At 39.2% G+C, this 13244-nt stretch overlaps 1 protein-coding gene and 1 long non-coding RNA gene across 11 annotated transcripts in view; one reads left to right on the top strand and one right to left on the bottom strand.

The window, feature by feature from the left end:
* The window catches only part of LOC135296174 (elongin-A-like), a 44767-nt gene that overhangs the window by 19241 nt on the left and 12282 nt on the right, over window positions 1–13244 (bottom strand). For 7 of the 10 annotated variants that reach the window (XM_064412196.1, XM_064412197.1, XM_064412198.1 and 4 more), the window contains 9 exons: window positions 12346–12458; window positions 10576–11278; window positions 9082–9181; window positions 8134–8307; window positions 7487–7584; window positions 6565–6745; window positions 6109–6232; window positions 4290–4408; window positions 4055–4151 (listed from right to left, as the gene is read on the bottom strand). In XM_064412196.1, coding sequence (XP_064268266.1) covers window positions 4093–4151; window positions 4290–4408; window positions 6109–6232; window positions 6565–6745; window positions 7487–7584; window positions 8134–8307; window positions 9082–9181; window positions 10576–11235 — 1515 coding nt within the window. In that variant the 5' untranslated portion in view covers window positions 11236–11278; window positions 12346–12458 and the 3' untranslated portion in view covers window positions 4055–4092. The remainder of the gene's footprint in view (window positions 1–4054; window positions 4152–4289; window positions 4409–6108; window positions 6233–6564; window positions 6746–7486; window positions 7585–8133; window positions 8308–9081; window positions 9182–10575; window positions 11279–12345; window positions 12459–13244) is intronic. The other 3 variants (XM_064412194.1, XM_064412191.1, XM_064412192.1) reach the window with 1 other exon arrangement.
* On the top strand, window positions 702–2088 carry LOC135297966 (uncharacterized). Its single transcript, XR_010359911.1, has 2 exons — window positions 702–784; window positions 1736–2088. It is a non-coding gene; the product is annotated as an uncharacterized LOC135297966 (long non-coding RNA).

Here is a 13244-nt window from a genome sequence, read left to right as displayed (position 1 = left end):
CAAGTCTCAGGCTTTCTGGAAACCTGGAGAAGCTGCTTTGTGCATAAGCCTTTTGGACTCCTTTAAAACATTTCATTCTCTCCATGCTTTTGTAAATACCTAAGCCCAGAACTCAGCTGTCAGCACAGCTCAAACATGATACTAGTGCTCTGACAAGTTACAATTTAATACACCACTTTAGTGGTTATCTAAAATTTGAGACAGACTAATTACCTAACTTTCAGACTGAAAGGTCTGAAAAGTATTAAAAAGCACATCAACACAGGTAACTGTGGGAAAATGCATTTTGCAGAGATCCGGCTATAGCACATCCGTGGGAGAGAAAAGCTGAGAACCCTGAGCATTGTGAAGAGCTGTAAGTAGCAAAAGTGCCTTGTCTGGTGAAAGAAACTCATGTAATTCACAGAGCCAGATAGCATAAGGAAGAGTACTTCAATGTTGACCCCTCAGAGAGGTCAGCAACTTGAAAAGAGGGAATATTGCTTCCCAGTCTGGTCTCAGAAGGTTTTTCCTTATGTTGCAGGTTAGACTCCTTCTTTCTTCCAGAGGCCAGCAATAGTTTGCTCCTCTTTATCTCTGCCTGAGCAGCTAAGGATCCTACTCCTGAAGCAGCATCTCTTTCTGCAGCCTCAGCAATTCCATAAACACAAAGGGATGGGGCCTGGAGATGTCATAAAAAGCTTTGTTTACTGCTGGGATACCTATTTACAGTTCTGTAGGAGGACAGCTAGAGAAGATTTTCCAGAGGTGTTCAGCCCTGTCCTTCAGCAAGTGCCATTTTTAGGTCTGTCACCAGGGATAAAAAAAGGGAACTTCTCTGTAAACAGAGTTCACATAACATATGCTGCTGAAAGCTTCCACCAGCACTTCCCACAGCAAGGGCACCATTTAGGGCTTAAGCTACAAAGATTACATTCATGGCTTTGTAGATGCACATTTAAAGAAGAAATTTTAAAGTTCTGTAATTTGAGGGGAGAAAAATTAACAAAACTGCAACCTCCTGCACTATTCTGACCTGAATTAGTTTTATCATCAGAAATTAGGATAAACACTTGGATTCTGAAACTAAATTTCTATGCCTTTAAATAATTGGCAATTTTCTGAGGTTTTGATGCTTCATTTCTGAAAAACTGTGACAGTTCATCATGCATTTTCTTCTAGAAAACCTAGTACTTCCAAACTCCATTTCTAGTATAATTTTTGTCTAGGGTACACTGGTGAGGATGTTGGGTGGGGTAGGTACAGGACTGTCAGACCTCAGATTCCAGGATGTTTCATCTCCAGGCCATCAGAATGTTTCCACAGATGGACATACCAAATCCAACTATCTCCTCAAGTCTTCTGGGATTAGTACATTCCTTTACACATCTGGGAATGCTTGTTTTTCATCTGCTTTTTTGTTGTTTTAGAACCAAACTGTCTACAAATTATATTTATCTTTTGAAAAGCCTGCAATTCTGTCTCTATAGTGTGTGTAGTCACAGAGCCCCTTTTTTGCTAACATTTAGGGTTGAAGATTTAAAAACAACCCAAGACATGTAATCAAAATAATTTTGTACAAAGAATTCTGTACCACAGAATAAAACATAATTCAGTTCTGTGAAAGATGGGATAGCTGTGTAAGGATGCAACTCACGTGTGCAAAAAAGAAAACTGAATAAAGCACATTAAAAAATGTTTACCAGAACTTGTAAGAGAGGAGGCAGATACATTGCTCATCACTTCCATTAAGCAGGAAGAAGAACAACCTGTTCCCATTCTCATGTCAAGCAGCACAACTGCAGAGTGATTCCATCACTTTCCTGAAAGGTTTCACTGCTGAACAATGGTACCCAAAACAGAGACCGCTGAAAAACCAAGGCAAATGATCACACCAAGAAATGCTGAACCCAGCCCCTACAGTGGATCAAATGTGATTGATAAGAAGAACTCAACACCATTCTTTTTCCCTCCCAATTGATTCAGCAGATCGGAAAAGAAATGTTTTGGGGGCTGGAGGGAAGAATTGCTTACATGGAAATTAGTGAGAAAGAAAAAAAAATCACAATACATTTGCCCTCTAAATAAACAAACCCAAGATCATTTTTACCACTGTGGTGACCCAGGAGAGATTTGTTCCTCCACTGGCAATAACTAGTTACGACAGGAAAAGAATCTTGATAAATTTCCTCTCTGTTCAATGGTGGGGATGGCTAAAAAGGGAGACAGTACACTGTCTAACCAAGGCCTTCAATCACCCAGTCAAAAACCTCTCCTCTCTTTACAGAAAGGGCAAGGAAGGGAAATAAATAAAAGAATGAAGCAACTCTCACAGGGTGATCTGGGGTTTTGTCAAGTGGTGTTTTGCTTGGTTTCTTCCCCACCAACAGTATATAGAAGATGGTCTTCTTATCCATCAGTGCATCAACATTTTTCACCACACTAAACCTTGGCACAGACATTTTGCCAATCTTTCAGATGGCAAGTATGAGATCTGCACTGTGTGAGGGGATTTCTTTTCCCTCTGCTGAGGTTATATCCAGTGACTACCAGAAATCCTCAGACACCCCCAGGTACCACACAGCCAATGGCATCATGCTCAGAGCTGTAACAGCCTCCCTGATCACAGAGATCCCAGCTGTGCCTAGCTTTAGCAGCAGCTCAGATACTGATCCCTGAACAGCAACATTGACAACAGCATTCATGAGGCACTACATTGATGCCTACAAATTCTTCCAGAAGGATCATGCCAAACCCTAGATCCCATTCTGGCCTTGGCCCAGGCTTAAGCTAACATTTAAATGCCTACAAGGTCCCCAAGAAGAGCTCGGCTCCTGGAATTCACATGCCTTCTGAGCAGGGTCTCAGAAGATCGAACACTTCACCTCAAAACTGTTTTCCTTCTCCTACCACAGGGACTGTTTAGATGGCAACATCACGCATCCTCCTTTTTTAAGTGGTATAGCAGTCAGGCCAAGCTTTCTTCTTGGGCCTAGCCACTAGCAGGATGGAAAACATTCCTGAACACTATGAAACAAACACTGTCAGGAAGTGGAAAGTGGTTTCTATGCTTGAAAGAAGAAAAAAGCTTAAGAAGAAATTACGCACATTACGCATTTGTGGTCCTTTCCACAACAGCAGGGCATTCCTTTTGTGCCCATATTTTTCTCCCATTACTTATTTAAGTTTCCAGAAATTAATATGGAAGTTGTTCATCACCTGGAAAAGCATGACGCTGTTGGGATAAAAGGCTCCAGAGATACTGCAGGAGGACTAGGAGCTGCAATGTGTTTTTAGGGAAGAGAACTCCATTGTGCACTTGTAATATTCAGTCTTTCTAAGAAAATAATCATTTTTCCAAGAAGGATCAGAGGTCTCATCTGATGAGATGTGGCAGCCAGCCTGGGGAACATGCAACAAAGCTACCAAACATCTTTCACCCATTCACCAGAAGGAAAGTCATCTGCCTCAAGCCAATATACTCCAATACCATGTGTTACGTATGTCAGATGCCAGGAACACATATCCAGCAATAATTCCTCTATGCTGGAGTAACTGTATATAGGGATGGAATGCAGGAGACTGCACAAGCATCTACATTAGCATACTGATTCAGTTTAAAAGGACATATGTTTGAAGTTGGCTTTGAATTTGCCTCCATGATTGATTTGTATTGTATCATCAAGCAGTGTCAAACTTGGGAGGAGAGATCAACCCTCACCCGTGTACAACCTCCTTTCAGGCACCCGTAGAGAGCAATAAGGTCTCCCCCACAGCCTCCTTTTCTCCACACTAAACCACCCCCATTCCCTCAGCCATTCTTACAAAACTTGTGCCCCAGACCCTTCACCAGCTTAAACTCATAAATACAACTATAAAAGTTCATATAAATTGATTTGTGATTAGTGTGTACTGACCTTATTTCAATTCAAGTAAGAAAGCAGCAGTATGAAAGGACTCAGAGATTTCAGTATTTATTGCTAATTATTCACCCATGCAATTTTTCAGAACTATTTTAACTAAAGCAAATTGAACAGTGCTTACATGGACATTCACTGTAGCATAATATACATACATACATCAAACAAGCTTCAAATGCACAGCCTCATTTTATCATTGTCCAATTCTACTCCTCAGTGCTTTCAATGTTTTCTTCATAATTGGTGCTATTTCTTCAAAAACAACAAAAGAAAGAGACTGGTTAGGATTACAGCTATGAGCAATTTTAAATGGTATGAGTATAATATTAAGCATATACTAGGAAGAAGGTTAAAACAATTAAATTGATGATCTTAGGAAATGCCACTTACTTTTGGTAGGCTTCTTTCCATCTTGAATCATGACACCTGAGCTAGAACTTCTACTGTTGCCAGCACATATCTGATTTGATAATGTGTTATTTCTGTCTCTCATTTCTGGAATCCCTGTTCTTTTAAAATAAACAAGTAAGAAAAAAAAGTTAGCATTTAATATCAAGCTACTATTTGCTCTGGCTCATTTTGAAAAAAAAAATCAAAACCAACAGCCTGATTGGATATATTTAAGTAACTTTATACATTTCAAAGTCATAGGATAATTCAGGTTAGAAGGGATTGCAGATGGCCATGTTTTCCATTTTAATTGTTGAACAAATATTACATGTATAAGATTTCATGTCTCTTATTAGTCTTTAAAATCAAATAATCAGAGTTTGTGACAAATCAAAATGGCCAGCAATACCACTGTGATTTCATAATGCCCTGTGCTCTAGTTTGCACCTTGTGTTTATTTTCCTCTCTGAACACAGCTGAACTGCTAATTAACTAATTGACAGAAAATAAGGGCAAATGTTTAAAAACAAAACCTCCGTAACTGACTAGCAAAAGGCACAATAACTAACTAAACATCATGTTGGAATCTTCAATCAGCAAGACAAGGACTATGGCAGATACATATATGGAGCTGATGCCTCCTGCTAAAGACTGTTAATCCAACAGAGCATTAAAGTGTCAGCACAATGTCACCAAATGTGACCAGCCCTGTACTCCTCAGAGCCACTCACTGAAGATTCTGCCAGCACGCAGTACCACTGCACACTGAGTGAGAATAGCAGCCTGCTAAGGATCTGCATGTCTGCACACAAATCCTTAGCAGGACTTTTTAGCTCCTGCAAGACCAGCTTCTCAAGTGAGAATTTCAGCCATACAAATTCTGCAGCTTAAAAAACCAATAGGTCAAAGTAGTGAAGTTCAACTCAATGTGCCTAAACAAACTCTTTGGTTCTCCAGAAGGCAAACCAATGACTCTCTTACAGTTTCTTTCATGTCTGAGAAAAAAAATCATGCAAGGCTTGGTCTACATCTCTCAGCTACTGGTCCAGAAATTACTGGAGCACAAAGGACATATGTACTTGTATGCTACTGTACTTGAAACACCCAAACTGGAAAGGCAGGTCTGTCACAATACCAGAATCAACCTCCCACAGAGCAGCTGAAAGAAAAAGTGCCTTAAGCTATTGCCTTGGTGAAGGACTATCTTTCCAATGGAAATAGCAACAGTATGGAAAGAACCTTCCAAATCTCACCAGCTGAAGGCACAGTTATGAAAATTTATCTGGTATAAAAGCTGAGTTTAAGAAAATTCTTACATCCAGGCTGCCCTTCCTAACCCATACTTACAACCACCTTGAGCAGAAAGTCTGTTTGACTAAGCTTCTAAAATTCACTGGGGGAAAAAACGTATTAAAAGTTCCTGAGGTTCATTCTGGTCAGCTGTATCACACCAGGCAGCTGACTGGGATTTTATCAAAGCAGGAGAACATGTGAAGCTGCTAGGCAGGTTAATAGACCCAAAACATCAACAATGGAATTGCCCTAGGATGCCAAGTGGCATTAGTGCAATCTGGAGAAAAGAAACAGCATCCTGTTACACTCTGGCTGGGAGGGTGAATTCACTGGCGCTTTTGAGAAGTGTGCAATGACAATGCATACATGGCAGAGGAGTACACAAGACTTAAAAGGCAAGTTTGTTTCTAGCTACTAGCCACTTAAGAAAAGTAAATAGAGTTATTTAGAACTTTAAAAATATTTTACAAGCATGATTTTGAACTAACAAAGGCACAAACTCAAAAGCATAGTACATAGCACTTACTTGCACTTTGCTGTGGGATGAAGCTGGATGACAGGTCCTGCTGCCCCATGGATTTCTTGCTGTCGGCAAATGTTCCTGGGTGGTTTTGCTGCACCAGTCACATAAGCCATTTTTACTTGCCTGCCTAATATAGAAGGAAAGAGCAAAGGATACGTGACTTTTCATGTCCTTTATGTCCAGAACTCTTTGCATTGCTGCTTAGAATCCTTAGTCCAACCAGTAAGGTAAGATTTATCTAATGCATAATACTTGCAGAATACACCAACATATTGTATTAATGCATCTGTTTATTTTTTAGACAAATTTAATTTAAGAGCAACAGTGTTTGTTTTTGATAATTTCTCCTGGAAGTACAGCATTAGTACTCACTGCAAAGAAATCACTAAATCAAGCATATTGTCAAGAACAGCAGAAGAGATTGAATTTTTAAGCAGAAGACCTAACCAGAGATTTTACCTTTTGGTTTCTCAGACTGAGCTGAAAGAATATTTTTTGTAAGGATTTTCAGTTTTTCTTCTCTCTGATTAAACAGTCTCCAGTACATTTCACGCCAAGACTTGTACTCCAGAAGGTTCTCATTTTTAAAGTCTCTTTGGCAATGTTTCTTCCACAAGTGGTCAGTCTCTTTTATAAACATCTAATTTAAACACAGACATCTTAAATCAGATTTAAAATAACATTTTCAAGAGTACCTGTTCTCCAAGCCTACAGACACAACCCAAACCTTTGGTGGAAGAAGGTGCAGAACAAATCCCCGCACACGTGCTGACACAGATACCTGCACCGTGGCAATACCATGCAAGGCCACTGACTGCAGCCTGGAAATCACACAGCTTCAAGCAGCAGAGCTGGAGTCAGTGAGCCGCGCTTACTGGCTACACTTGTGTCTGCAGCACAGGCTCAGGCCACTCCAGCTCTCAACTTGAAGCACACAGAGGAAAGGTTAACTTGCCCTACAAAGAATTGCACACTCAGAACATCAATGCCCAAGTGCATCATGGAGCTCAAGTCCTGACAGTGTAGATAAGAAACCTACACATACATGAAATCTCACCCCAGCTACTTCCTGACTGATATGCTTTGCAGGCTTAATAGTTTGTAACTTGAAAACAGTTGGTTCTGACTTTCGCAGCTATTTCAGTGGTAAATACTACAGTAATTTTTTTTTCTTATTTTTAGAAACGGAAATACTCTTCTATACACACTGTCTTTCACTTAGTCATCAGTAGTAATTCTCCTGAATGTTTTAAACTTGAGAAAGGGAGACTTAATAATGACAGCTGAATTCAAAGAAATTAATATGCAAGACAGAAAACCAGTGCAGGCCAAGGAGTTATGGAACTCTGTGCTTTCCCAAATTTAACAAGGCAGAATTTACCAGATTACATTTCTCTACTTGAAACAACTGCTCTGGTGTGCAACGTGTTAGCACAGGCTCAAGAATTTCAAAGGGCACACCTCCTGCTTCTTGTAGCACTACAAAAGAGGACAGTACTTTCAGTATCTCACTTATTTTACTCAATGGATAACACCACTCACTTGTATTTAAAAATAAAAACACAAGTTAATTTTAGCAAGCACTAATACAACATCCGATGTCAGGCTTTGAAAATATTTATAAATCAGCAGTTTCATACTGACTAGCAGTTATACTTGAGGATGGATAAAGCATCTTTGAATAGTCATTGCCCCATCTTTACTGACATGCATCATTTCCTCCTCTGCCTATGCAATGAAGAATGTCTTGATCACAACAAACATGGGGGTGGAGGGGCAGAATTTTTAGTTTATCATTTATAGGACATTATTTTAAGTAAACTTGGACCTTTAAAAATTGAAAGCTTTCAAACAAAGCTACAATTTAGCACAGTCATCAATCCATTTCTGCAAGAGCTTTTCACCCTGCTCCAAGTCACCATTTGTAGGGAGGGACAGTATATTTTAGGAGGCCAGTGGCTGGCATGTAGAGAAACAAATCTCATACCCTTAGAATCACAAGTGCTACATATCCCCTAAAGTACTCACACTCAATATTGTTGTGAAGCATGCGGACACACTGCTCATACAGTGTAAGCATCTTCGAAAGGCAGACTGCCTTGGAGCCAGAGTAAACCTGCATTTTGGAGTTCAGTCTCTGTCCTGTGAATTGAACTATCTCATTGACTTGCTGGGGTGCTTCTACAACAGGTACTGTGAACGCTGCAAGCAAAACATCAGGCAGGTTTCACAAGGCTTTAAACATACAGCTCTGAGATAAACATAAATTACTTTTACTTACATATACAAAGTATTCTCTTAATACAAAGTTACTGCATTACAGCATGGGACCCTTGCATGTATTGTAAATTGCAGAAGTCCATTCACCATCATCTAACTCCAAGATGTACACTGCAAGTGAGCTGCACCAACTCAAACCAGTCCTGCATTACTTATCTCCAGTCTACGTGAGCTGTATTCACATCTCAATTGCTCTGTTTCCCATCCACAGAACTTTACTAACCCTTCTGAGTTATCTTAGAAAAGCCAGAAGCCGCAATAGCAACAAAGTTTCAAGATCCCAGTGGTAGGAAACCACATGAGAAGAGCTGCTAGAGCAACCACTGGTACTTTGTCACCTACCAATAATGATACTAGTGGTTCCTGTGCCAAAGTTAGACCTAGTGCCTCATATATTTGTTTTACCTAAGATAATTTCTGCTAAGGCTTTGCCTGCTCTGAGGTACAGACATGAGTAAAGATAAATGGAGCCTGTAGAACAGCCTGGTTTACACCTTCTCTAAGTCTGTGGTAACCTTCCTCAGCAAGCCATAAGAAGGAAGGCCTTAGAACTCCCTTCAGCTTCAACATAGTTCCTACTATGATGAGGAAGTGAGGCCCTTCTTTGCCATGGACTGATGAGCTAACAGAGCTTACTGGAAAAGAGCTATAGACGCCTGCACTATTTCACATTTATCAGCCTTGTATATTACTTACCTGTAAAATCTGCAGCATATGGGGGAGATGATTCTGAGATGCCTGGCAGAGTTTTAGGTAGTGGAGTATTAAGAAGCTCTTGGAGGGATGCCACTTTGGTCTGTGCACAGTTAAAGAAAGATTGCTTCAATATTATAAATTTGCGGTTAACCAGGCTTAAAACAAGCTATGATAAATCTCCAAACATGTGTGCAAATCCCTAAATTAAGTAGGATAACTAGAATTCTTGCTTTTCTACAGTAAAATTTATTCACAGGACTACTTTGCAGCATATCCTTTCATACTCTACTTACCGAAACTATACCACAAAAAGAATTTAGTGGGACATCTGCAATTAGCACACAGAAAGATTAAAGCACAGAGTAGATATGTAGAGCTAATGGGCTTTCAGATAAATCACTACTGAGGCACGCAGTGAATCAGGCAAAACTGAAGATGACAAAAGCATAATTCTAAAAGACAAGAATCAGCTTTATATCTAGTCCTACCAAGTCTCCCAGATCACAGTCACTAAGCCATTCAGCCTAAAACATTCACAGCCAATTCCCTAAAAAGGGATTTAAAGATGCAGCAACCTATTAAATATGAGTCCCTATAAATGGATCAAGTGCAACATTTAAATTGGGTCTCAGGTGTCCTCCAATTGCAAGTCAGGCACTTACAGCCCAAAATTTGCATTCCCTGTACTTCATTTAAGTATCTACAGTAACCTTTCACAACTACTTGAATATCTGAGGTTTTTCCTCAAACAGTTTATGTTAGAGTATGATACATAAGCCTTTGCATTAATATTTCCCCATCTGGGACAGAAGATACCACACTGAGACCGCAGATCTTCCATAATAAAAAAATCCTGAAGCTTTCACATCACAGTGAAGATATAAATCTGAAGATAACTAATTTTTGGTGCACAAAAGGTCTTCATTTAAAAGGTCTAATTAATACATATTTTTGCATACACATTTTCTCAGAGGAGTTACTTAAGCTTTTTGTATTTCAAGGGACAAGGGACTAGCTCAGATTAACAATATGTATAATCTAGTTTTATATGCAATAATGCATTTAGAGAATGTTCAGTTCCACTGCAAACATTAACATTCGCTATTAAAGAACCACAGCATCTGACAAAAGGATTGTTCTATACACAAAGAGCTGCAGCAGCCACAAACCAGGATGGTCAAGAAAAAAAAAGGTGGACATCTGTCCAAAGGCAACTGCCTTTGCATTCTGCAAGTCAAATGCAAATTAGCTGGTAAAGACCAAACACTATAGCAATATTGGAAACAATGTTTAAAATGTAAGTAATTCTATTAAAAACTGTATCTCTTTTATCCCCATTATTGTCATTATTGGCAATTGCAATGCAGCTGATAGATCAGAGTCATGCAATCTGTTCCTTAAAAAAATACAGATAAATTTCAGTGAAATTAAAAATCCAAAACACTTGTGTGTCTGCTGTTTATCTGCTGTTATCTCAACCCTGTAGTGATTTACCTTTTTACTCGGAGTTTCTGGTTCATCAAGCTCACATTTTTTTACATCTTCAACTCCCTCTTTTGCCTGAGAAAGTTTTGAAGTCTTTTGTAGTAATGAGCTGTCCTTCTCTTCCCTGCACTTTTTTGGCCGTGCACCTGTAGAACAAGCTTTTCTCTTTCTTTTGTTGGTAACCTCATCATAAGTAAGATAAGATTCAAAAGACATAGTAGGGGGTTCAAATTCCTCATCACTAGATGATTTGGCTTGGTCTTTCGTGACAAGATTTTGTTTTGGTTTCTTCACACATTTAGGATTTCTCTGTTTGGAAGCATCCTTACTAGGCTTTTCTTTCAGGGACAATAAGCCTTCATTGGCTGCAGAGGAATGCTGCTTTTTTGAAATTTTCTTGCTCTCTGTGGAGGTGCTCTCTTTGAACTCACTTTCTTTAGCCTGAGAATTGGTACCCTGGGAAGCATGCTTAGAACCACTGCTGCTACATACTTTATTATCACATTCTTTTGGAGACTCTGAATTTGTACTTTGATGGGTCTTTTCACTACAAATATGCTCCTTATTCAGCTTTGCAGCAATGGGAGCACTGCTGGAACTTCTAATGGCCAGTACAGATGTTTCAGGCTTCTCTAAAGGCTTAATCTCCTTGGAAACATAAGATTTCATCTCATGTTTTTCTTTTCCATTATTTTTTCTTCCTCTGTGATCACTGCAACAATAAACACATTACATCCCATTCTGTAGCTGATGCAAAATTCTTAAACAATCTGCTTTTCCAATATTAGTAAAACTGAAAGCATAAAATCACACCATATGTCATAGTTTCACAAAACCCAGAACTTAGTTCTGCACTGAGTTCTTACTCTTCCATTATCAGTACAGAATCACAGACCTCTCAGGTCCAGCACTGCTAAATACTGAAACAAGAATTGATAGCAAAACAAGTGGGGAGTCAGGACATAACCCTGAGCAGGAAAACAAATCTGGCAGTGCTATCTGCTTAGAACATGCTGGATATCACTTTTCACAAATCTTCCCTGCATGCTTTATAACAAAGACATGGTGCTTGAAATAACTAGGAGTCAGAAAAATTTACAATATGCTCTGTAGGTGATACAGATTAACAGGTCAGCCTTTATGATTTGCTTATCACAGGTTCTAGTATTTTACTTTCCTGTTGTTTGAACAATTTCAGATTTAAAATGCACTATTTAGTCAAACTGTTCCCTTGGCTCTTTCAGCTCAACTGTTTGAAACTGTTGGAACTCCATGAAACATCTAAAGCAGAGCAGGCCTGGCCATGGCAGTGGTGGCTGCTTCAGTCTCAGAAGAAACTCCATCTCTTCACTGTGCCTTCTCCAGAGAGGAAGGCCCTCTCAGTCCACAAGAACACTACAAGAAAAACCTCAATACAACCACATCACAAGAGAGCTGCCTCATTTAACCACCACCTCTGGGAAGAAAGAGCAAGTTTCTCAATTTCCTCAAGTGCAGAGCAGTGCCCATCATGGTTTAGATCCATTTGCACCAGCTGGGACCCAAGAACTTGTGCCAGTCACAAAAAGCAGCTGAAGTCAGAGTGCCAACTGGCTGGCTGACCAATAATGGTTTGATTGTTTTCCTCATATTTTACAACTGCATTCTCATTTCTTGTATTCAATTCACATTCCAATTCAATGTACATGTGTCATTCCAAACACCTTCCTAAGTTTGCAATCTCTATTTTAAAATTACACTACAGCATAATTAACTTTAAGGAAAAAAGTTCACACCTACCTTTTACTTTCTGGAGAAATATGCTTTTTCCATTGCTTTAACAGACTTTTAGCTACATTCCCAGCAGAGGCATGATCCCTAAAACTTTTAACTGTTTTGTCTATGCCAGTTTCCTGTTGAAGATAGTGCAAGAAAGATGGGCAGAATAAATCACAACCTTCATCCTAAATAAAACCTCCTCTAAAACTGCTACAAACAGTATTAGCCTCATATTCAGAGCAGTGTTATGGCAGCCAAAGAATAAATGCCCTCTTTATACTGCAAATGGAACTGAAGGAAGTAGTTATTTATAACCAAACATGGGGAACAAAATGCAGGCTTAATTCACAAAACTAAGATAAGTCATTTTTCTCCATTAAATATTTCAGGAATTTCACTTCTCTCAAATGCTTAAGCCCACAAAATGCATCAATTCAAATTTCCTTTAGGCTTATGAAGCACATTTGAGCATGTTAGAGAGCATATATGTTGGGCATGATGTAATATAATACATCTCAGCCAGTAGTACAGGGTTGAAGGGTCAGAGCAGCAAGTCATTTTCACAATATCATTGTGTCTTCAAGTCTCATTCCAGTGTGTTTTGTTTAAGCAAAAATATCTTGCAGACTTTGAGTGTTTGTAGAATCACAGGTGATTTTAATAATGTATTATCAGTAAACATCTCTGATTCACAAACCCTCACTTTTAAGATGCATGCAAAATATGCAATTCAGTAGGTTCACTGCAACCTGTGAATGCTCTTGCTGACAATTATACTCCTGTGAAGTCTTAGCTACACATTACTCCCACACAAACAGCTCAGCCTCCAGAAAGGGTTTCCTTAAATTCACTTCAAGTATATTTAGCTTGTATATAATTTGAGCAACCTGATTTGGTAAGTCAGTTATTGCAAACAGATG

This window comes from Passer domesticus, chromosome 3, assembly GCF_036417665.1.
Source record: "Passer domesticus isolate bPasDom1 chromosome 3, bPasDom1.hap1, whole genome shotgun sequence".
In the NCBI taxonomy this organism is placed as follows: domain Eukaryota; kingdom Metazoa; phylum Chordata; class Aves; order Passeriformes; family Passeridae; genus Passer; species Passer domesticus.
The sequence above is the reverse complement of the archived record's forward strand: the minus strand, read 5'-3'. Positions and strand labels throughout refer to the sequence as shown.